General features: G+C 44.5%; 1 protein-coding gene across 3 annotated transcripts in view; it reads left to right on the plus strand.

Annotated features, from left to right (window-relative positions):
- GTF3C3 (general transcription factor IIIC subunit 3) overlaps window positions 1–25,694 on the plus strand; it is a 63,359-nt gene that overhangs the window by 24,801 nt on the left and 12,864 nt on the right. For all 3 annotated transcript variants that reach the window (XM_056538475.1, XM_056538478.1, XM_056538476.1), the window contains exons 7-14: window positions 7,388–7,553; window positions 9,072–9,219; window positions 10,715–10,781; window positions 12,617–12,711; window positions 13,516–13,687; window positions 16,588–16,790; window positions 19,286–19,387; window positions 20,745–20,880. In XM_056538475.1, the coding sequence (XP_056394450.1) occupies window positions 7,388–7,553; window positions 9,072–9,219; window positions 10,715–10,781; window positions 12,617–12,711; window positions 13,516–13,687; window positions 16,588–16,790; window positions 19,286–19,387; window positions 20,745–20,880 (1,089 nt within the window). The remainder of the gene's footprint in view (window positions 1–7,387; window positions 7,554–9,071; window positions 9,220–10,714; window positions 10,782–12,616; window positions 12,712–13,515; window positions 13,688–16,587; window positions 16,791–19,285; window positions 19,388–20,744; window positions 20,881–25,694) is intronic.

Raw genomic sequence — 25,694 nt, forward strand, 5'->3', positions numbered from 1 at the left:
GTCACGACTCCTCCCATAGACTTGCATTGAGGAGGCGGAGCGTGACGTCACATGGGGCAGAGCCGTGACATCACAATGCTCCGGCCCCGTGATCGACAGTAATCAGACCCGGAGCGAACATGCTCCGGGGACTGATTTTAACGGGGGGCTGCGTGCAAGATCACGGGGGTCCCCAGCGGCGGGACCCCTGCGATCAGGCATCTTATCCCCTATCCTTTGGATAAGGGATATGATGTCTAAGCGCCGGAGTACCCCTTTAAACTACCCGAGGGCTGTCTGACCACATTCCCTGCTGATATAGACATAAAATATTTAGTATCCTCATGCCCTTAAGAACCTACACAATAAATGTATAGTATAACACATGGTGTGTGCCATAAACAAGCGGATACAGTATTATGTTATTTCCTTCCTTTTTGCCAAAATAAAATGAATATAAATGAAATGCTAGCGTTTATGTATCAAAATTTGTCAGCTACATGAAGTAGAACTCCAAGCAGACCTCGTACAAATACGTGAAAGAAAAGGTTATTATTGCTGGAATGTCAAGAGGAAAAGTACAAAACTGTAGTGGTCCTCAAGGCCAAAATGTGCTCAGTCTAGTTGTGTTAGATCTGTGTTCCTTATACCGTGGCTTCCCAGCTGTTGCAAAACTACAACTCTCATCATGCCCAGACAGTCAAAGGCAATCAAACAGCTTTAGAGACACAATTTGGGGATTATTGAGTAAGACCACAGCACATGTATTCCAAATGAAAGTAAAAAAATATTTTATAAATAAAATATTGCTGTTATCCAGATGGACTGTCATGGTAAGTACTACAACTGGTAGATATTGTTAGGGGGTATAGTTATTGTAAGGGGAACTCCAGTGTCAAACTTAAAGGGGTACTCTGGTGGAAAACATTATTATTATTATTATTATTATTATTATTATTATTATTATGAACTGGTGCCAGAAAGTTCAACAGATTTGTAAATGACTTCTATTAAAAAATCTTTTTCTTGGTCACAAACCATTGGGGGACACAGACCGTGGGTATATGCTCTTGCCGCTAGGAGGCGCTGACACTAGGCAAACAAAAAAGGTCGGCTCCTCCCGGCAGGCTATACCCCGCCTACTGGTCCTGAGCTTATCAGTTTTAGCTTAGTGTCCTAGGAGGCAAGACACAGGTCTGGAGTTCTCCAGACCTGGTCTTCTCTTTTTCTTATTTTATAGTTAGGGACTGTTTAGTTTCTTTCATTCATTTTATTTTTTCACTGTTTTTTGGTGGGATTCAGGAGCATGGCGCTACCTGTTACCCCATATGTGGCTAAGGGGCACGGGACATAATTTACAAATGCACCGTTAACCCTTTCCCACCAACGGGCAGCACCTGAAGTAGTACCATTGGGTCCAGGTCCCCCTATTTTCCCTGCTCGTCATGGTCTGTAGCAGCATGACGTGATGCAGGCATCCTTAAGTCAGGCTGAAGATATCTTCAGGTGGAAGACATCTTCAGGTGAGTATGGTGCTAGGTGAGTATTTTTGTTCCCCTCAGCCCCATTACCTGGTGTGTCTATTATAGGGGCACTCCTTTTTATTATTCCTAATGGGCTTGCAACCTCTGGAGACCCCTAGAATTATGTCCCCCCCCCCCCCCTCTGGACAGGGACAGTGTTTTTTTTGCTCCTTGAAGGGAGCTTACTATTGGGGCTGCTCTGAGAGGACAGGGGGCGCTGGGACAGGGGGAATGAGCACTTCGGCAGGGTCGGGGCGCCGGGACAGCGTTTCCCTCCCCGCCCCTGCCGGCTCGTGTCTTTTTACTTTCTCTTGGAGCCGCGCACGGCGGCGGCTCTCACAGTCGGTGTCTCTCCCTGGATGTGGTCCGTTCGGCCGCTGCAGGGATCGCACGGCTGTTTCTCTCCTCCGGCTAAGACGCCGGAGTTAGTGTAGGTTACTGGGGGACATGGCGGCCGCGGTGCCAGAGCTTCGGCCGTGTGTGCCGAGGCTCCACCCACCGCTCGCATTCTCCTATGGGGGCTTAGCGCGCGCACCTAGGGGTCGCTGATTAACCTATCAGCTGGTGCGCGCGCTCAGGGGTAATTTTCAGCCAATAGGCTGCTTCTGGGAGCTGGCTCCTCCCCCCTGCTCTATCTCTCCTTCTGGTTACCTCACGCAGGGGATACGGGGGGCTGCCTCTGCTTATCCAGAACTGGGACACAGACCGGGTGAGATTGCTCTAGTTTTTTTCTGCTGTCCCTAGCTACCAGCTATGTCCGACCCCAGACCCGACCCACAGCCCAGACAGGCGACGGCTCTAGTCACCTACTATGCATGTGTGGGTTGTAAGTCCAAAATTCCAGGGGGTTCTACGGAATCTTCCTGTTCTGCCTGCTCCTGAGGCTTCAGCGGAATGCGTGGGAATTGCCCCCCCCCCCCTCCAGAGTGGGTTTCTTCCCTTACCTGGTCGATATCTGAATTGGCTAAGGTCTCCAAATCAGTGGCTTTGGCTTTGGAAAGGTCATCCCTGCGAGGCTCTAGGGGCTCGCGCTCCGTTTCTCCGGAACCGCTCTTTTCCCGTGCTTCTAAGCGCGCTAAGGTAGTTCCCTCTGGCCCCTCACGGGAGCAGGTCCAGGATGGCCCCTCGTTTCGCCGGTCTCGCTCCCCCTCCCCGGCCCTAGGGCGTACCCCAACTTCTAGGGGTCGTTCTCCGGGTCGGCATTCTAGGTTCCCGTCCTCTCATCCCAGGTCTCCCTCTCCCCCTCGGGGGAAGCGGTGGACAAAGGTTCAGATTCCGCCTCGGATCACGAGGATTACTCTACAAAGTCCGATGTGGTGGACGGTCTAGTGTCAGCCATAAGGGACACCTTTCATCTAGAGGACCCCGGAGCTTCGGATCCTGATCCAGAAGTCTCCTTTTGCCGTTCATGGCGTGCTCCCAAGGCGTTTAGCTCTCATGCAGAATTTGACGCCGTGCTGGACGCTGCTTGCAAACACCCTGTGAGGCATTTTTAGGGAATCAAGAAGGTGAAAACACGTTTTCCCTTCCCTCAGGACCTAGTCACTAAGTGGACGGTTCCGCCTAAGGTTGACCCGCCGGTCTCCCGCCTGTCCAAGTCCACTACGCTGCCCCTTGCAGATGCAGCTTCTCTTAAGGATCCGGCGGACAAGAAGATGGAAAATCTAGCGAAGTCCGCATTCAAAGCTCTTGGGTCCTCATTACGCCCCACTTTTGCCTCCACTTGGGTGGCCAAGGCGGTGTCAGTTTGGGCTTCCAAGCTCCGCCAGAGGGCCCTTGCTGGAATTTCCAGGGAAGAACTGGCAGAAGCGGCTCTCCAGCTCTCTCAAGCGGGCGATTTCCTTTGTTCAGCCACTTTGGAATCCGGTCGCTGCTCGGCCTTTGCCTCGGCCAACTTGGTTGCTATTCGTCGCGCCATGTGGTTGCGCCATGTTGTTGTATGAAATTATTTCTGAAGCTACGGGAGGTAAGAGTTCTCTGCTTCCGCAGAACAGGTCTCGGCGCTCAGAGCCCCGCCGGAAGACTACTTCTTTTCGGTCCTTTTGGTCATTGGCTCTGGGTTGTCCCTCCAAGCAGGCGCAGCCTCCTCCTCGTAGACCACCCTCTTTCAGGGCACGTCCATTCGCTGCCAAATCAGGTACCTGTAAGCCTGCCTATTCCTGAAGGGGTGCCCCACCTGCGTCGGGTGGGAGGGCGGCTGTCTCTTTTCCAGGACATATGGCTGTCTCAGGTCCAGGACGCCTGGGTGCGAGATGTTATTTCAGGAGGCTACCGCATAGAATTCTCTTCTCTCCCAAGACACCTTTTCTTTCAATCCCGCCCTCCTCAATCCCCTTCCTTGGCGGCGGCTTTTCAGACGGCTCTACGTTCTCTCCTCTCCCACGGAGTGATAGTGCCGGTTCCACCGGGGGAACGCGGGTCAGGGTTCTATTCAAACCTCTTTGTCGTTCCCAAAAAGGAGGGCTCGGTCCGTCCCATTCTGGACCTCAAGTTGCTCAATTGCCATCTGCGCCTCCGTCCTTTTCGGAGGCCGTGGTGGCCTCCATGGACCAGGGCGAGTTTCTTTCTTCATTGGATATTCGAGAAGCCTATCTCCACATTCTGATCTTCCCAGCGCATCAGCGATTCCTTCGTTTCGCACTGCCGGAGGGTCATTTTCAGTTTGTGGCGCTCGCGTTTGGTCTAGCCACGGCTCCCAGGGTCTTTACCAAGGTCATGGCGGCGGTCATTGCCATCCTTTGCAGCTGGGGGATCTCCGTCCTCCCCTACCTGGACGACCTCTTAATCAATGCCCCTCTCGGTCCGAGAATTTAGAGAGTCTTCAGATCACGCTTCACACCCTGTCCTTTTTCGGCTAGGTCATCAACTGGGAGAAATCACATCTGCTCCCCTCCCAGTCCCTAATTTTTCTGGGGCTCCTTTTCGACACTGCAGTAGCCCGGGTCCGTCTTCCCTTGGACAAAAGGCGCTCTCTGCAGGTGGGGGTCTGTCGCCTGCGACGCCCAGTCCTGGTCCCGATTCGCTTCTGCATGGAGGTCCTGGGCCGTATGGTAGCTGCCATGGAAGCAGTCCCCTTCGCCCAATTTCATTATCGTTCCCTCCAACTGGCCATTCTGAGCAGGTGGGACAAGTCTCCTTTGTCCCTGGATTGCAGGATTCTCCTGCCCCTGGCAGTATGTCAGTCCCTTCTTTGGTAGCTCCACTCTCGCCTTCTTCTTCTGGGGAAGTATTTTCTTCCCCTTCAGTGGCAGATCGTCACCACCGATGCGAGCCTCATGGGTTGGGGAGGGGTTTTTCGGGACATGACGGTCCAGGGTCACTGGTCCCCTGGGGAAGCCCGTTTCCCCATCAATATCCTGGAGCTTTGGGCGATCTTCCTTTGCCTCCTCCATTGGGAACATTTCCTTCAGGGTCGACCGGTCCGGCTGTTGCATATATCAATCGCCAAGGCGGCACCCGGAGTCGCTCGGCGATGGAGGAGGTCTCCAAGATTCTCCTCTGGGCAGAGGCTCGGGTTCCTGCTCTGTCGGCGATCCACATCCCGGGCATGGACAATTGGGAATCGGACTTTCTCAGCCACTCCTCGGCGGATCCAGGGGAGTGGTCTCTCTACCCGGAGGTGTTTTCACAGATTTGCGACCGTTGGGGGACCCCGGATGTGAATCTCTTCGCATCTCCCCTCAACAGGAAGGTTCCCCTCTTTGTAGCAAAATCGAGGGATCCCCTGGCCCTGGCAGCAGATGCTCTGGTCATCCCGTGGTCGTCCTTCCGACTCCCTTATCTGTTTCCGCCTCTTCCCCTCCTGCCCAGGGTTTTGAGGAAACTCAAGGCGGAGGGAGTCTCTGCCATTCTGGTGGCCCCAGACTGGCCCAGTATTGAAGGCCCGCGGGTTTTCTGAGGGGGTTATTCGTACTATGCTTCGGGCACGCAAACCTTCCTCGGCCAGGATTTACCACCGCACCTGGAAAACCTATTTTCGGTGGTGCGAGGCGCAAGATTTTTCTCCGATCATTTTTTCTCTTCCACGCCTTATTGCCTTTCTTCAGGCGGGGCTGGATCAGCGTTTGACCCGAAGTTCTCTTAAGTGTCAGTGTCTGCTCTCTCTATCCTTTTCCAATGGCAGTTGGCTTCTAATTCCCATGACCGCACCTTTTGCAGGGTGTGGCCAGCATGGCTCCTCCTTTTCGGTTTCCCACGCCTCCGTGGGACCTCAATCTGGTGCTCGGAGCCTTGAGGGAGGCTCCTTTCGAGACCCATAGGGATGCCCCCCTTCGTATTCTCTCGATGAAGGTCTCTTTTCTCATTCCCATCACTTCTATCCGGAGGGTCTCGGAACTAGCATCACTTTCCTGCCGTTCCCCCCTTTTGGTGCTTCATCAGGATAAGGTGGTTTTCCGCCCACCTCCTTCCTTCCTACCCAAGGTAGTTTCCTCCTTTCATGTGAATGAGGAGCTCATTTTGCCCTTCTCCTCCCAATGCCAAGGAGCGTTCTCTTCACACCCTTGATGTGGTCCAGGCAGTCCGGATTTACCTTTCGGTCACCTCCTCTTTTCGCCAGGGGGACTCCTTTTTTGTGATTCCTGAGGGTAGTCGTAAGGGTCTTCCGGCTTCCAAGGTGACCATTTCTCGATGGATTTGCTCAGCCATTTCGGAATCGTACCGCCGCAAGGCCAAGGTTCCACCCTTTCGGGTGACGGCACATTCCACACGTTCTGTTTGGGCTTCTTGGGCTCTCCGTAATAGGGCTTCAGCCCTGCAAGTCTGTAAGGCGGCCACCTGGTCGTCCTTGCATACATTCACAAAATTCTGCATAGCTTTGCGTCGGCTGATGCTAGTTTGGGCTGCAAGGTGTTACAGGCGGCAGTAGCATCCTCCTCTGCTTGATTTTGGGTTGAGTATATTATATTTTTCTCCCCACCCCGGGGACTGCTTTGGTACGTCCCACGGTCTGTGTCCCCCAATGCTTTTCGACCAAGAAAAGTAGATTTTTTATGCTTACCGTAAAATCTCTTTCTCGGAGGATCCATTGGGGGACACAGCGCCCACCCATAGTTCGTTTGTTCTGCCCGAGAGGCGACTCAGGGTTTTTCTTTTGGCTGCTTCTCTCGGACTTTTGCAGTTTTTTCTCTTTTTTTTGTCGATTGCCTTCTATTGCTTTGATACTAAACTGATAAGCTCAGGGTCAGTAGGCGGGGTATAGCCTGCCGGGAGGAGCTGACCTTTTTTTGTTTGCCTAGTGTCAGCGCCTCCTATCGGCAAGAGCATATATCCACTGTCTGTGTCCCCCAATGGATCCACCGAGAAAGAGATTTTACGGTAAGCATAAAAAAATCTACTTATCCTTCTAGTACTTTTTAGCAGCTGTATGCTACAGAGAATTTTTTTTCTTTTTTGTCTTGTCCACAGAACTCTCTGCTGACACCTGATGCCCGTATCAGGAACTTTCCAGAAAATCCTCTGGACACAGACAGAGGTGTCAGCAGAGAGCACTGTGGACAAGACAAAAAAGAAATTCAAAAAATAAAGAATTTCCTCTGTAGCATACAGCTGCTAATAAGTACTGGAAGGATAAAGATTTTATAATAGAAGTAATACCAGTTCATTTAAAAAAATAAATAAAAACGTTACCCCTTTAATGGTGGTCGCTCCGTGCACAAGGAGAGCCGAGTAGTGCACTGGTCAGTAGATTGCTTCTAGGGGATAAGACAGTGTTTCCCAACCAGGGTGCCTCCAGCTGCTGCAAAACTACAACTCCCAACATGCCCAGACAGCCTTTGGCACCCTGGTTGGGAAACACTAGAAGAAGACGTTCAGTACTGGAGGACCCCTTTTAAGTATCTGCTGGCTGCAGAATCACTGAGGAACCTATTTGTGATCTTTTCCAGCTCTGAAGTATAATCCTACCAATGTGCGCTATTTGTGGGAAAGATCCAGCCTGTATGAACAGGTTGGGGAACATAAACTGGCCATGGATGGATATCGGAGGATCTTGAATCTGTTGTCTCCCGCTGATGGGGACCGTTTCATGCAGCTAGCAAGAGATATGGCTAAGTAAATGATTTTATTTTTTCACTTTCCCTCCTGCTCGAGAATACAAGCACCTCCTAATAGATCTTCATGGGTCTTTGACTTATGCCACCCAAGGATGTCACATTCGACATAAGGACATACTCCGATGTCAGCATCAAGCATTACTTTGATGCAAGTTGCAGACAAATTACTCTCCCAGACTCTGCTCCTTGCTCCCATCGTATTCACTCTGAAACAGTGTTTCCCAACCAGGGTGCCCCCAGCTGCTGCAAAACAACAACTCCCAGCATAGCATCTTGGGAATTGTAGTTTTGCATCAGCTGGAGTAGGGATGTCCCGATACTGGACATTTGTACGAGTACTTGTACTCATGCAAATGTCCCTGATACCTGATCCGATACTTGCCGGCGGGACCCCTGCTGGCAGGTATCACGGAGCTGCCGAACTATGTAGCGCGCCTAGCAGCTGAGTGAGCGTTATAGCCAGGACCTGTGGCTAATTCCGAACATCACTGATCGCGGGGATGTCCAGCATTAACCCTATAGACGCTGCGATCAAAGTTGATAGCGGCATCTAAAAGTCCTGAAGTTATCTGCTGGTTAGCTCAGAAATGCTGATCGGGATCACCGCAGTGAAATTGCGGTGTCCCGATCAGCTGTGAGGACGGCTGGAGGTCCCTTACCGTGCTCCGTGCCATCCAATCGTCGCTTCTTTACTGCTGCTAGCCATGACAGGCAGTAGTAAAGGAGCGCCGATAACACTGATCAGTGTGCTATGCTATGGCATATCATTGATCAGTGTATGAAATCTACAGATTGCATGTAATAATGCCCTATGGAGACAAAAAAAAAATGTAAAAAATAAATAATAAATCTGAGTAACCCCTTCTCTAATAAAAGTTTGAATACTTTTAAATAAAATAAAACCTTTATTTATTTATGTATATATACAAGAGCCCTTCCTCTAATAAAAACTAAAGAAAAAACACTTTTTCCCATTTAAAAAGGAAAAAAAAAAAAGTATCGGTAATTGGTATTGGCGAGTACTTAAAGAAAAAAAAGTATCGGTACTCGTACTCGTAGTCTTAATAAAAATGGTATCGGGACATCCCTAAGCTGGAGGTTCTTTAGTTGGGAAACACTGAACTGGAGAGTGAATAGACAACTTGTCTATTTAAAGGAATTTTCTCACCAGTAAAAAATAAAGTCTTTAGCCTGTTTGTGGCTGGCGGAAATGGTTGGGGTGCTGAAAACGGCGGAATCTGCTATTTTACGCAATTTGCGTAGCACCCATTGACCTAAACTGTTTACGGTATTTCCAGAGTTATGTAAACCGCGTAGCTCCCATTAATGTCAATGAAAATTCTGCAAACTGCGCATGACAGCCAATCTTGCTGTTTTTGGCACCTGACCATCTCCAGGTGGCCTTATATCCCTCGATGACATTACCACCAGCACTGTAGATTTGTTACTCCTGCCTTTCTGATGTCGCTGGTCAGTCAGCAGATTACAGGAGAATTGCTCAATTTTGTTTCCTTAGGATTTACTATGAAACCAATGACGTTTCCTCTGCCATTGTTATTATTGAAGAAGCATTTTCCAAGCATCAGAGTCTCGTGGCAATAGAAGATGTTAATATTGCTGCTGAGCTGTACATCTCCAACAACCAGTATGAGAAGGCACTTGAGGTATTTATGTAATCCTTCTCTTCACCTTTTCGTTTTCCCAAGAAGGCACAGTGATCCCTCAACTCACAATGGCCTCAGGTTACAATATTTTGAACATACAAAAGTCTTTTCTGGACCATTGTAACTTGAAACTATACTCAACATACAATGCTACGGACAGTCCAGATCTGTGAAATGTATCAATGGCTGGAAGAAATGACCAATCAGAATGGGCATTTCACTGGTAAAACACCTGTATTACTGAAGTGCATGCACTGACTGGTAGCGCCTCCTACAGTACAGGGAGGTATTACATGTTCTGTACGACTCTTTACCTGTGCTAGGGTTATCTGCTCTTTTGGACACCAAGTACGGGCGGCTCCATTTAATGTGTAATAGTGCTAGATGGACGAAGCATTGTAACTTAATAATCAGTGCCATAATATTTACTATAAGAATAATTATTATGGCAGTTACAGTGTACCACCGCCCATACAATCTTCTGACATGTTAAAAGGGTTAGTGGCCCCCTAAGATGGCTGCTTATGGAGGAGCATGTGACGATACACATCATTGTGCCTACTTTATAGCAGTACAGTGCGGTCAGGCAAGAAGCTTAGGCACAGAGGAGGAGGAGGCACCGTGACGTGCATCATCATGTTTCTCCATAAGAAGCCATTAGAGATGAGCGAACTTACAGTAAATTCGATTCGTCACAAACTTCTCGGCTCGGCAGTTGATGACTTATCCTGCGTAAATTAGTTCAGCCTTCAGGTGCTCCGGTGGGCTGGAAAAAGTGGATACAGTCCTAGGAAAGAGTCTCCTAGGTCTGTATCCACCTTTTCCAGCCCATGGGAGCGCCTGAAAGCTGAACTCATTTATGCAGGAAAAGTCATCAACTGCCGAGCCGAGAAGTTCGTGACGAATCGAATTTACTTATGGACAGATGGAGTGTCACTTTGACCTCCATTTTGTTTCTCCCTCAGAGTTTATTTACTTTTCCACAGAGCCATATACGTTTTTTTAACATTTAAGCCTGTGTGTATATGTGTGTGTGTGTGTGTATGTATGTATGTATGTGTGTATATATATATATATATATATATATATATATATATATATATATATATATATATATATATATATATATATATATATATATTGCATGTTATATATGTATGAGTTATGAATTAAGTTATATATTATATCTGGGGTTGAAAATACTGCAATTTAATTTTAGATATATATATGTATATGTGTATATATATATATATATATTTATATTTGTGTGTATACATACATATTCATCACATTTATTCATGCTTTGTTCATCCTGACTGTACTGTATTTTTCCTCTTTTTAGTTCTTGTGGCAGAGGAAAAATAAAGTACTACAATTAAGTGACTGAGAAAAGAAATGTCTGTGTGTATTTATATAGACCTAAGTGTGAGGTGTGCGAGTTGTCCTGCAGTCACAGACTTTGTGGTTTTACCTAACCTTCTCATTTTCTTTTAAGGTGATTACACAATTTTCTGGAATTACATTAAATAAAAATGAAGACAGCACTCCTGAGGACAGTGCAGGTAACTTATGAAGATGCTTGTATTGGATGTGCTTTTTTTTTATATAATAATATATACAGTGGTCCCTCAAGTTACAATATTAATTGGTTCTGGGACGACCATTGTATGTTGAAACCATTGTATGTTGAGACCAGAACTATATGGAAACCTGGTAATTGGTTCTAAAGCCCCAAAATGTCATCCAAAAATAGGAAAAAAGTGAGGATTAAAGAAAAATAAGTAGAAAACTAATATATATATGCAAGTCCTTACATATAAAAGTAAGAAAGATCTGCTGGGAGCTGTAAATCACTTTCTATGTCAGTGTTTCCCAAGCAGGGAGCCTCCAGCTGTTGCAAAACTACAACTCCCAGCATGCCCGGACAGCCAAAGGCTGTCCGGCATGCTGGGAGTTGTAGTTTGGCAACAGCTGGGGGCACCCTGCTTGGGAAACACTGGTCTATGTAGAGGACAGGAGCTTCTTCGGGGTCCACAATGTCCTAAAAAAAAGTAACATGGAGTCTCCCTCACCTGGTGTCCAAAGGAGCAGGTAACCCTGGTACAGGTAAAGTGTACAGAACATGTAATTCCTCTCTGTACTGTAGGGGGCTCTACCAGACATCAGTCAGTGCATGCACTTCAGTAATACAGGTGTTTTACCAGTAAATTGCCCATTCTGATTGGTCAGTTCTCTTGGCAATTCACATGTTTCACAGATCTTGTCTGTCTTTGTTCAGATTGTTATTATATGTTGAGTCTGGTTTCAACTTACAATGGTCCAGAAAAGACCATTGTATGTTGAAACTATTGTATGTTGAGACCATTGTAAGTTGAGGGATCACTGTATATATATTTGTTTTATGCATCCATTATTACTGTTTTGGAGATGTTTCAATGAAACTTGACACACGTTTCTTATGTCAACTAGTCTGAAGTCCGTGCAAGTCTATGGGACTTCCAGTGTATCTGCGTATCGCGTTCCAAGCAGTGACGGTGAAGTGCCCATTCATCTCCATTGATACATTGAGAAAAGAAGACTACAGCTGCCAATGGCCTCACTTGCATGTGAGCACTGAGGCCAATGATTGGCTGCAGTGTCCTGTACTGGTTGCACAGGGACATTATTAAAGGGGTACTCCACCCCTAGACATCTTATACATCTTAGACATCTTATAAGATGTCTGATCGCGGGGGTCCTGCCACTGGGTACCCCTGAGAACTCTCCTGCAGCACCCCCTGTCATCTGCACGGAGCGAAGTTTGCTCTGTGCCTAATGATGGGCGATACAGGGTCCGGAGTATCATGACGTCACGGCCTGCCCCCTCAATTCAAGTCTATGGGAGGGGGCGTGGCGGCCGCCACGGCCACTCCCATAGACTTGTATTGAGGGGGCCGGCCGTGATGTCACAAGGGGGCGGCCGTGACGTTGCAATACTCCTGCCCCTGTATCGCCAGTTATCAGGCACGGAGCGCACTACGCTTTGTGCAGCAGATGACATGGGGGGCTGCAGGAGAGATCACGGGGGTTCCCAGCGGCGGGACCCCCACGATCAAACATCTTATCCCCTATCCTTTGGATAGGGGATAAGATTCTGGGGCAGAGTAACCCTTTAAGTGCTCTCCTTGGGCAGGACCTGTGCTGGACCAGGAGCGCGAGGGGTTGGGGGCAGAAAAGTTTATAGAAATCGCATACCATATAGATTATATCATTGAGACTGTGTTTATAATATATCATACCGGTTGTGTACAGTGTGTTGGTATAGTTACTGGCAACCTGTATTTTTTTTATTTTTTATTATAAAGTGTGACATTTTGCTTATACATATAACAGTTGCAGATTTTTGTCCCCTCTTTAGAAGTTATGTGTCATGTGCCTGAAGGAGTTCCTATAGATATTACAGTGAAAATGATGCTGTGTCTTATCCATCTAAATATTCTGGAACCTGTCAGTGTAAGTTTCAGTTAATACAACGTTCTAATGTTCTTAAGTAGGTGTTTTTATCACGTTTAGGCCGGGTTCACACCACGTTTTTTGCAATACAGTTCCCGTATACGTTTTCAATCTGAAAACTGTACAGAACTGTATTGAAAATCGTATGCATTGACTCTCCATTGAAAACCGTATGCCGAACGATGCATCAGGTTGTGTCCGTTTTGCATCTTATACAGTTTTGTCAGTTTTTTTTCCCCGTACCCAAAACCGTAGTCTACCACGTTTTTTGGTCCGGGTGAAAAACCGTATTGAAACCGTATACATTTTTGAGTGAATGGGAACCGTACATACGGTTCCATCTGGTTTGCACCATACGGTTTTTGACTTTGCACATGCGCAGTGCACACCGAAAGTTTTTTTTTTTCTTGGACTTTCAAACAAGTAAAACTTTATTCATAACGGAGTGAAAAGTAAAAAATGTATATGGTCTTTTTCTTAAAAAAAAAAAAAATGGATGCAACCCGACATCATTTTTCAAACTGTATACAGGTTAAAATTTGTACACACGCTTTGAATCAGTTTAATCCGGTTTTGAGGAAACCGTTTTTCATCAAAAACCTGATACGGGAACTGTATTGAAAACCCAACCGTATTGTGTTTTTTATTGCTTTCGGTAACTTTTAATGTCTAGATATGTATGTATATACTCCATGCATAAAGAAACCCCGACCACTGGGCAGAAGTTGTTGGTTAGAAAATATTCAGTATCGTTTGTTGGCTATAAATGAAAGTATAATACATGTACATCGTTACTTTCTTTAGCCCATGCTGACCTCTTTAATGGAGCAAAACCCGGAGGAAATGGGAGACTTGTATCTAGACGTTGCGGAAGCGTTTCTGGACATTGGAGAATATAATTCAGCTTTGCCTCTGCTGAGTGCGATAGTGTGCTCTGAAAAATACAACTTAGCGGTTGTCTGGCTCCGACATGCAGGTAAAATGATGTTTTAAAGAGGTTAGCCACTGATAGCTACATCTACATTAAAACAGTGTGTGCAATGACTGCTTACTACTACTTACTGATGTTCTTTATGTCACGTTTTGTAGATTTCTAAAGCACTAACCCAGTGTTTCCCAACCAGGGTGCCTCCAGCTGTTGCAAAACTACAACTTCCAGCATGCCCGGACAGCCAACGGCTGTCCGGGCATGCTGGCAGTTGTAGTTTTGCAACAGCTGGAGGCACCCTGGTTGGAAACCACCATCCTAACCCCTTGAGTGGCCAACCTTTTGTCCAAACAACACCCCCTAACGTAGAAAAGGTTGTAAAAAGAGTAGCATGGGATGAGTGGACACATTCAGCCTTACGCACAGATGGGTGGATTGTCATTTCATGCCCTTCTACCGGCAGCAGTCTTATGAGACCGCCATCTTGATGGAATAGAAGGCTGACGGGGCAGAAGGACATGCCTTTAGAAACATACAAAATTACACACAACTTCTACAATGTGTTAGTAAGTAGCAATATCCTTTTTATTAAAGGGAATGTATTTAAATCAAGTTTTTTTTATTTTATTTTTATGTCAACCATATTGTTAGGTTACAGTCACACATGCTACTGTAAATTGATATAAATAAATGGTTAAAGCCAGCATCCAATACGCATCTGATACGGAAAGTGTCAATGTACCGTTAAAGGGAACCAATCATCAGATTTTACCCTATATTTAAAGGTGTATTCCAGGAAAAAACTTTTTTCTTTATATCAACTGGCTCCAGAAAGTTAAACAAATTTGTAAATTACTTCTATTAAAAAATCTTAATCCTTTCAATAATTATCAGCTGCTGAAGTTGAGTTGTTTTTTTTCTGTCTGGCAACAGTGCTCTCTGCTGAAATCTCTGCTTGTCTCGGGAACTGCACAGAGTAGAATAGGTTTGATATAGGGATTTGCTTCTAAACTGGGCGGTTCCCAAGACACGTGTCATCAGAGAGCACTTAGACAGAAAAGAACAACTCAACTTCAGAAGCTCATAAGTACTGAAAGGATGAAGTTTTTTTTTTTAAATAGAAGTAATTTACAAATCTGTTTAACTTTCCGGAGCCAGTTAATATATATATAAAAAAAAAAAAGTTTTTTCCTGGATAACAACTTTAATAGCCTTATGTAGGATAAAATCTTTATCTTCACCATCCCTGGGGGACGCTCCTGCCCCCAGGGATGGTGAGGATATGAACTCATAAGATTCTCCCTCCTAGCCCCGGCAGCGACGCCCCCTCGGCTTGATTGACGGGCCGCATCATCACTTTGCTCCATCTGATCAGTGCGCAGAGCGATGATGCGGCCTGTCAATCAAGCAGAGGGGGCGTGGCTGCCGGCCGAAGACACGGGACTAGGTGAGCGGAGCTCCCCGCCCAGGGGGACTACTTACGGGGCATCTTATGACTTCATATCCTCACCATCCCTGGGGGCAGGAGCGTCCCCCGGGGATGGTGAGGATAAACATTTTACCCTATATAACGCTTTGCCAAGCATTATATAGGGTAAAATCTGATGACTGGTTCCCTTTAAAAAATATTTTGTAATAGGTGATTGTCCTAGCTCAACCTCCTCCCCTCCCTGTAGAATGACCTCTGCACAGGTCATAGAGATGCCTAGAAAACTCTCCCACAGAAGTTCATGGGATCAGCTCCAGATTATTGTTGCTATGTTTATGTGGCTCTCTGGAAAGCATAACTCTGAATATGTTAACAGAGCAGAAGCTGAGGCAAGATGGCTGCCCCCCATAATGTTGAAAAAATAAATAAAAATATGATCAAAAAATAGAAACAGATAAAAAAGAATAATGTTTCAGTATCTGGATCTAATCAGTAAAAAATAATCTAGGTGATACATTCACAAACACGTTTATTTACATTATTACATTCTATCGGTGCTGCACCTCCAGTCTCGGAAAAGCTCTTTGCTTCTGGGACTGGAGACGTGATGCCCCGCCCCATCGTCACGCCACGCCCCCTCCATTCATGTCTATGGGAGGGGGCGTGACGGCCATCACAATGGAGCATGATGTTACGTCACATCTCCAGTCCGGAAGCAAAGATCTTTCAGAGACTTGAGGTGCAGCCCCCGATAGAATGCGGGAGCTGCTCTTTGGCCAGATAACCCCTTTAACTACTGTACTGTTCTTTTCATATATAGAAAGGATAAGGGCACACAAGGCAGGTAAGGGAGACCATAGCAAAAGAAGGCATGATGATGTAAGGCCTGATCTTCAGCTGTTGAAACTGAACACCTCAAAGATACTCATAAATTAAGAAGAAAGGGAATAAAGTGTTTAGCTCAGGGATTTATATTTTATGACTTAAAGGGGTACTCCTGTGGAAAACAATTTTTTTTTTAAATCAACTGGTGCCAGAAAGTTAAACAGATTTGTAAAGTACTTCTATTTCAAAATCTTAATCCTTCCAGTACTTATCAGCTGTTGTATACTACAGAGGAAGTTATTTTCTTTTTGAATTTCTTTTCTGTCTGACCACAGTGCTCTCTGCTGACATCTCTGTCCATGTCAGGAACTGTCCAGAGCAGGATATCTTTGCTATGGGGATTTGCTCCTGCTCTGGACAGTTTCTGACATGGGCAGAGGTGTCAGCAGAGAGCACTGTGGTCAGACAGAAAAGAAATTCAAAAAGAAAAGAACTTCCTCTGTAGTATACAGCAGCTGATAAGTACTGGAAGGATTAAGATTTTTAAATAGAAGTCATTTACAAATTTGTTTAACTTTCTGGCACCAGTTGATTAAAAAAAAATTATAATTTCCACCAGAGTACCCCTTTAAGTGTCTTAGAGTACGGTTGGTTTATACAGCATCCTACATAACTTTACCCTGCTTTTTATTAGACTGTTTGAAAGCCCTGGGACACATGGAGCAAGCTGCAGACAGTTACTGTAAGGTGGTGGACATGGCTCCTTTACACTTAGATGCAAGGATCTCCCTATCTACACTTCAGCAACAACTTGGCAACCCAGAAAAAGCCTTGGAGGCATTAGAACCAATGTATGATCCCGATACCTTGGCACAGGATGCGAACGCTGCCCAACAGGTAGAATATGTCGTCTTTGGAAAAGTTGCTCTCTTTATCCCCTGCCTCAAAGGGGTACTCCAGTGCTTAGACATCTCATCCCCTATCCAAAGGATAGGGGATAAGATGCCTGATCGCGGGAGTCCCGCCGCTGAGGACCCCCGTGATCTTGCACACCGCACCCCGTTTATAATCAGTCCCCAGAGCATGTTTGCTCCGGGTCTGCTTAACGGCGACCACAGAGCTGACGGTGTGTGACGTCATGCCTCCGCCCCTGTGTGATGTCACGCTCCGCCCCTCAATGCAAGCTTATGGGAGGGGGCATGACAGCTTTCACGCCCCCTCCCATAGGCTTGCATTGAGGGGCAGAGCGTGACATCACACGGGGGCGGAGGCGTGACGTCACACGCCGTCGGACCTGTGGTCGCCGGTAATCAGACCGGCAAACATGCTCCGGGGACTGATTATAAACGGGGTGCGGTGTGCAAGATCACGGGGGTCCTCAGCGGCGGGACTCCCGCGGTCAGTCATCTTATCCCCTATCCTTTGGATAGGGGATAAGATGTCTAAGCACCGGAGTACCCCTTTAAGCCATATTACTGGGAACTACAGGTCTCATGATGCCTTATCCAAGCATAGAGACATTCCTTTAGAAACAATAGTGATGAGGTTCCTCCATAATGCACAGTTTTTAAAGTTTTACCACACTTGATTTAAAGTGGGGGGTGCAGCAGATTTATAGATATTAAAGGTGATCAGTGGGGATTCATCTGCTGTGGCCCCCACTGATCCTAAGGAAGGGGTTAAAATTGTCCCTGTAATGAATTGTGTGCACTCCATCCTCTGTGGAACCATTGAACATTGCCAAGTTCAGCGCTTAACCCCTTAAGGACCAAGCGTTTTTAAGTTTTTTGCACTTTCGTTTTTTCCTCCTCACCTTTTAAAAATCATAACCCTTTCAATTTTGCACCTAAACATCCATATGAAGGCCTTTTTTTTTGCGCCACCAATTCTACTTTGTAATGACATCAGTCTTTTTACCCAAAAATCTACGGCGAAACCAAAAAATAAATTATTGTGCGACAAAATTGAAGAAAAAACACAATGTTGTAACTTTGAGGGTCTTCTGTTTCTACGCAGTACATATTTCGGTAAAAATAGCACCTTATCTTTATTCTGTAGATCCATACGGTTAAAATGATACCCTACTTATATAGGTTTGATTTTGTCGTACTTCTGGAAAAAATAACTACATGCAGGAAAATTTATACGTTAAATTGTCATCTTCTGACCCCTATAACTTTTAAATTTTTCCGCGTACGGGGCGGTAAGAGAGCTCATGATCTGAGTTTTTAGCGGTACCATTTTTGTATTGATCGGACTTTTTATCGCTTTTTATAAATTTTTTCATGATATAAAAAGTGACCAAAAATACGCTATTTTGGACTTTGAATTTTTTTTGCGCGTTGACCGTGTGGTTTAATTAACAATATATTTTTATAGTTCGGACATTTATGTACATGGCGATAACACATATGTATATTTTTATTATGTTACATATTTTTTATATGGAATTTGGAAAAAGGGGTGTGATTTAAACTTTCAATAAGGAAGGGGTTAATGTTTTTTTTTTTTTTTTTTTAACTTTTAATTCATAATTTTTTTATTTTTTTTAACACTTTTAGATTCCTCATACAGATCAATGTGGTTTCATAGAACCACACTGATCTGTGTGCTCTGCGCTCAATTGATAAAGCCTGGCCCTGCCAGCGGTGATCTAAAGGGTTAATATCTGCCATTCCAAAGGATAGGGAATAAGATGTTTGATCTCCCTGCACCTGGCATTCGTTTAGAACGCTGGTTGCAGCGCTGTAGGCCTGTGACGTCATGACCTTGCCCCCTCAATGCAAGTCATGCCCCCTCCCATAGACTTGCATTGAGGGGGGCATGGCCGTCACAAACCTCCGCCCCGCATCACCAGTCATCAGGCACGGAGTGAAATTCGCTCCGTGCATCGGATGTCTGGGCTACCGCAGCAGAGTTCACAGGGTTCCCCAGCGGCCGGGCCATGCGATCCGATATCTCATCCCCTATCCTTTGTATAGGGGATAAGATGTCTAGGGGCGGAGTACCCCTTTTAGTGATCCATGACCCTATAGGAAATGAATGGAGCGTTGTTCACACACAAGCGCCATTCATTCTAAGGACAATATTCTCCGTCCTCTGGATCGGTAGGGGTCCCACGGGTTGAAGTCACATTGGGGAGTGGGGATAACTTCTTCAGATGGGAATACCCCTTTAGAATAGAAACACGTTGCAGATACGCTGCAGATTTTCTGCAGCAGGACCTGTGCCAAAGGCAGAAGTGGATTCATTTGGAAGAGGAAATATCAAGGTAATATCCAATATCAGTCGGATCCATTTCTGCCTTTGGCATATTTTCAGCTGCAGAATATCTGCTGTGTGTGTTCATACCTTTACATAGGTTTAATTTTTTAATGACTTTTGTTTTCCAGGAACTGAAACTATTGCTCCACCGCTCAACCCTCCTTTACTCTCAAGGGAAAATGTTTGACTATGTGGACACTTTACTTACAATGCTGGCCATGTTACTGAAGGTGAGTACAAGTTCTACGCTGTGTTAATCTGCAACTAAAACTTCAAAAAGTTCATTGAGTTGATAAATTAGAATAAGCGCGGTTTGGTTATTACGTTTCTTTTACTTGCAGAGATACTATCTGTTTTCTAGCTGCAAGGGTAATGTTTGATTTGTATCTTGGTAAATTGTTAACTTGTTATTGCCCGGACATACTGACAGAATTACAGGAGTTCATTGGGGTTTCAAACTTAATCAAAAGTGACAACCATTATGGCCACTTCCTTACTTTTAAATTTGCAACAAAACAGAAAAGTTTTAGATAGAATAGACAACATTAACAGCTTCTGCTGGTTGGCTTGGTTGGAAATCTTCTGTAGATTATGTTTATAAGTGCTGTATATGCTGCTGTTTTTATGATGTGGATTTTATGCTTTGTAGGGGTACATCCACACATAGCAGATATGCTGCAGATTTTCTGCAGTGATGTTGGCAGCAGAAAATCTGCACCAAATTGTGTCTATCTTGCTGCTGATTTTCTGTGTAGATTTTCTGAAACCTATTATTATCTATAGAGGACATTTGCTGAACCTCTGCAGCAGATGTCACTCAACAATTGACCAGCTGAAGATTTTAAATCTGAACACAGATTAGTTCATGCTGCAGAATTACTCTGGACTGTGAAGATAACATTCTCATAAATATCATCCACCTTGCTGTTAAAGTGTATGTGACATGTCAAACGTTTTGATCGGTCAGGGTCTCAGTGCTGAGACCCCTCTGATCAGAACACACTTCAGTTCCTGGTTCTCAACAATTTTGTCTTGCTTCATTGTAAGTTTATGGGGCAGCTAGACAAAGATCACTGAGAACTGGGGAGAAAAGGGGGATACAATCGGCATTGGTTGGTTTCTCATCTATTTCTCATGTATTGGTGGGCAACTTTTGATTACCACTACTAGACTATGCTCAAAACTTCCATGTATACGGGTGAACATGACTGATTTATGAGGTGTAATCATTTACACTTTTAGGCATTGAAATGAAATGATCGCTGTCAACTAAGAAACTTAGTAATATATTTTATCGTGGAAAAGTGTTCCATTCTCCTCTTGCCCCCCAGCCCCCCCTACCTTTCCTAAATGCCTCAATCAATCTGAAAAAATGCTCTGTCCTGAGAGGCAAGTTGGACTTGCAGCTCACTGAGGGATAAGGTTACATGTCTATACAAGTCTTTATTTTTTTTACAGAAATCTGATTTAAAAAGAAATGCCATATACAGGTTATATAATGGCAGCTTATCCTGAAGTGTTACCTGAAATGACATGCACGATTTAAGATAAATGAGTTTTGTAATAATGGTTTGTTCTTGGTTACAGATTGCCATGAATCGAGCACAGGTCTGTTTGATTTCCAGTTCAAAATCTGGAGAAAGACATTTATATCTGATTAAAGTTTCTAGAGACAAAATCTCTGATACAGATGAGCAAGAAACTGCAAATTCAGATGCAAAAGGTCAGTGCAATTTTATTCCTTCTTTAAAGGGTTCTTCCTAAGAGTAAATGTATTCCCTAGCCATGAGATAGAAGATAAGTCTTTGATTGATGCAGGTCCAAGTGCTGGGATCCCCACCGATGGCGAGAATGTGTTTATGCACCAGATGTGTGCACTTCCGCTATATTCACTTGGTGGACAAAGAACCTCTATTCTTGTGATCAGTGGGGGGCCCACCAGTTGGATACTTATCCCTTGTCCTGTGGATAGGGGATAAGTATCTAATTGGTGGGCCCCTCACCGATCACAAGAATGGAGGTTCTTTGTCCATCAAGTGAATATACACATTCTTGCCATCGGTGGGGATCCCAGCACTTGGACCTTTGCTTTTTTATGTGCATTTGAAACCCGTCTCCAGACTGTTTGATAAGTGACAACTCTCTATGCACACTTATATACAGCTGTCAATGAGTAGGACTGTCGATTTGACTACTAAGCCCAGAATAAGCAAAAGATTACATAAATAAATAAAAAGTTATCCTGGAACTTTACCCACAAATCTGTATATCAATCTGCTTAGCAAATCCTGTGCTATAACATGATACCTGCATTTACAACATAACAGGTTAATTTGAAAGGATTTTGGTGACTAACACTCTTTTAAGCCCTTAAAGGGGTTATCCAGGAAAAAACTTTTTTTTTATGTATCAACCGGCTCTAGAAAGTTAAACAGATTTGTAAATTACTTCTATTAAAAAATCTTAATCCTTTCAGTACTTATGAGCTGCTGAAGTTGAGTTGTTCTTTTCTGTCCAAGTGCTCTCTGATGACACGTGTCTCGGGAACTGTCCAGAGTAGAAGCAAATCCCTATAGCAAACTTATTCTACTCTGTGCAGTTCCCAAGACAAGCAGAGATGTCAGAAGAGAGCACTGTTGCCAGACAGAAAAGAACAACTCAACCTGAGCAGCTGATAATTATAAGATTTTGTAATAGATGTAATTTACAAATCTGTTTACCTTTATGGAGCCAGTTGATTTATATAAAAAAGTTTTTTCCTGGAATACCCCTTTAAGGGCTATTTTGCCTATAGGCAAAATTGAGAAGCTGGTGGGCTCATTGGACCCATGCAGGGGTCCTATGAGTGCAGATGGCAGCCAACGTCTGCTACTCATCTCTGGCAAATTATTATTATTTTTTTTTTTACGTACAATTGGTCCCGCAAAAAACAGGCTTTGTGTCTTGAAAAATGAGTTATGGCTCTCAAAAAGCAAAGAGGAAAAATGCAAAAATGAAATTTGGCTATGTCTTTTAAAGGTTAAGATTACTTTACACACTTTATTGATTGGAAATAAATATTATTCTTGTGAGTCACAGTAGACAGGGACCTTTGTTGGACAATTATACCAAATTTACCAAGAATTTGTCACGTACTGTGAAACTAACCTTCCTTTGAGAGAACCACAACCTTATCCAAATCAGATTTCCTGTGATAGATTTTCAGTTCCATTATAAATTTTGCTTACTGGCTATATTCTTGCAGAAGGCCACTCCCCTTGTTGTGTTAACTCATTTATGAATTATGATCAACAAAAATATTAAAAATAAGATTGTTAGGAATTGCCAAAAATATACAAACAATGCAAATCACCATATCTTGGCCCGACTATTTTCCCAGATATGAGTTCTATGAAGTAGTGGTAGAAGTAACTTTTGCAATATAATAAAATAATAACGCAGTTATCATAAAAATGATGTCTACATTTATTGGTTACAATTGATTAACATTAAAGAGAGTAATAAACAGACCATGATATAAAGAGATATAAAAGTTAATTAGACATTAACCCTTTCCCGACCCATGACATACATATACGTCATGACCGAGAAGGTTTTCGTCATGCAGATACTGGCTGCTAATCGCGGCATTCTGCCGCGCCTGGTAAGATTGTGGCTATCACGGATAGCCAGCCATCTTGCCTCGGGACCTAGGGGGTTTCGTCCCCCCCCAATCACAGCGATCGCTCCATCAGCTAGTCTAGACTAGCTGATGGCAGCGTTTCGCACAGACAAATCCTGAGCAGCCCAGTGTGTGTCCCCCAATCATGGGGATCGGAACACACACACTGCTTTGCTAGGAGACCCCAGTGTCCTTCTACCTGTCCCCCTTCCCCCGGTGTGCCTTACCCGTCCCGAGCTGCCGATGCTGTGCCCGCAGGCATGCTTTAGTTTCACTTTCACTTTTTTTTGTTTTTTTTGTAAAGGAGCTGTTTTGTTGTACAACAGCTCCCCCTAGTTTCCTGTTACTGCATGTTTTGTGCACTAGACACTAGGGGGAGCTGTTGTACAGAAGTAAAAAAAAAAAAAATAATAATATAAATATATATGTGTATATACATATATATTTATATATGTGTATGTAGATAGATAGATATATTATATATGTGTGTATGTATATATATATATATATATGTGTGTGTGTGTATAATAAATATATATATATATATATATATATATATATATATATATATATACACACATATATTAAAAATTTTATTGTTCCCGAAAATTTACTGTATTTATCGGGGTATACCACGCACCGGCCTATAACACGCACCCTCATTTTACCAAGGATATTTGGGTGAAAAAAGTTTTTTACCCAAATATCCATGATAAAATGAGGGTGCGTGTGTGCGCGTGTATACCCCGATATACCCCCAGGAAAGGCAGGGGGAGAGAGGCCGTCGCTGCCCGCTTCTCTCCCCCTGCCTTTCCTGGGGTCTAGAGCGCTGCTGTCGCCCTTTTCACCCCCTGGTTATCGGCGCCGCTGCCCGTTCTGTCCCCCTGACTATCGGTGCCGGCGCCGATAGCCAGGGGGAGAGAAGCGGCGCCGACAGCCAGGGGGAGAGAAGGGGCAGCGGCACCCATTGCCGGCGCCGCTGCTCCGTTGCCTCCCCCCATCCCCGGTGGCATAATTACCTGAGTCGGGTCCGCGCTGCTCCAGGCCTCCGTCGTGCGTCCCCGGCGTCATTGCTATGCGCTGAACGGCGCGGCGCATGACGTCAGAGCGCCGCGCCGTTCAGCGCATAGCAATGACGCCGGGGACGCACGACGGAGGCCTGGAGCAGCGCGGACCCGACTCAGGTAATTATGCCACCGGGGATGGGGGGAGGCAACGGGGCAGCGGCGCCGGCAATGGGTGCCGCTGCCCCTTCTCTCCCCCTGGCTGTCGGCGCCGCTTCTCTCTCCCTGGCTATCGGCAGGGGGAGAGAAGCGGGCAGCGACGGCCTCTCTCCCCCTGCCTTTCCTGGGGGTGTATCGGCGTATAACACGCACACAGACTTTAGGCTAAAAATTTTAGCCTAAAAAGTGCGTGTTATACGCCGATAAATACGGTAAAAAAATGCTCATAATAATATAAGCCTTCTAATGTCGAAAGTAACAGAATGTTTAACAAATGATGCCAACATAAAGTAGACATGTATGTGAATTGATAACTAAATTAATTTGGCATGACTATTTCTCTTACAAGTAGAGAGTTTCAAACATAGAGAAATGTAAATTTTTCAATTTTTTCACAATATTTTAGAGTTTTTCACAATTATCGCTTCATGTATCAACAAAAATTTACCGCTAATATAAAGTACAATATGTCTCAAAAAAACTATCTCCGAATCTCTTTGCCAGGTAAAAGCAGTTCAAAGTTATTACCACTTAAAGAGACACATGTCACATTTGAAAAAACGAACTGGGTCATGAAGGCCAAAACTAGCTGGGTCATGAAGGGGTTAATAAGTTTGGTTAGTAATATCAGACTTAGTCACAGAAGTTTGTTAGCTTAGATATAATTTATATTACTTTGCAGAGAGATCATTACATCATTTGGGCATCTAATCTTTAGAGATATAAAATGGAGTTATGAATATTACTCCACCCGGTTCTAACAACTATCTCTGGTAAGATACGGTACTAATATATAATTTATAGTACGCTACTAATTAGGAAGACTTAAATTAAGTTTCCTCGTGGGAATAATTATATCATGGGGTGGAGCAGAGAAAGATCCATAGACTATGCTATATATAATATGTCATTGCATTGATCCCTATAAGACGCGCCCGTTCATCTGCAGTAGAAGGGGGTGTGGCCTATATACTGCTATTACCATCTCAATATGGAGAGTTTATAAATAAGCCAGGTCTGCTCATCTACATGATATAATTCCATCCACATTAAAAAGGAGGCAACTTAATCAAATAAGAAACCTGTGTATCTTACCAAGAGTATACATAGTACTTCTGGATAAAAGAAAGATGGCTGCCCGGGGTCCATGGAAACGCCTGTAGTCAAAACCGGTTAGCAGAGAAGAAATGTCTATTATGGGACAAAGCTCTATTCCTGGTTCTTCATGGCTCCGCCCCTTCAGGTAGCCTCTAGGAACTTCAGTAATGAGGATCTGTGATGCTTCCTCTTGCTATCTTTTGCAGTGCTCCTTTTCTGTCCTCCTTACATCTGCTTTTAGCTTGTTTTCTATCTTAATGAGCCACCCAAGCAAATATCAGATCATCCAACGATGACCGGGTTAGGTGTGATTATGGAGATCAGGGCTAGTTACATGTCTAGACACCTGACATTATAATTAATTATAACCGTATATTCAATGTGTGATTAAATGAACTATAAGTGAGATATATATATATATATATATATATATATATATATATATATATATATATATATATATATATAATATTGTTATGATAGGGCAAGGTAGCATATTAATTCTACTAAGATCATATATAGGAATGTTTTATAAAAAGACATTTATTTACCTGT

Source organism: Hyla sarda, chromosome 9 (genome assembly GCF_029499605.1).
Source record: "Hyla sarda isolate aHylSar1 chromosome 9, aHylSar1.hap1, whole genome shotgun sequence".
NCBI lineage: Eukaryota > Metazoa > Chordata > Amphibia > Anura > Hylidae > Hyla > Hyla sarda.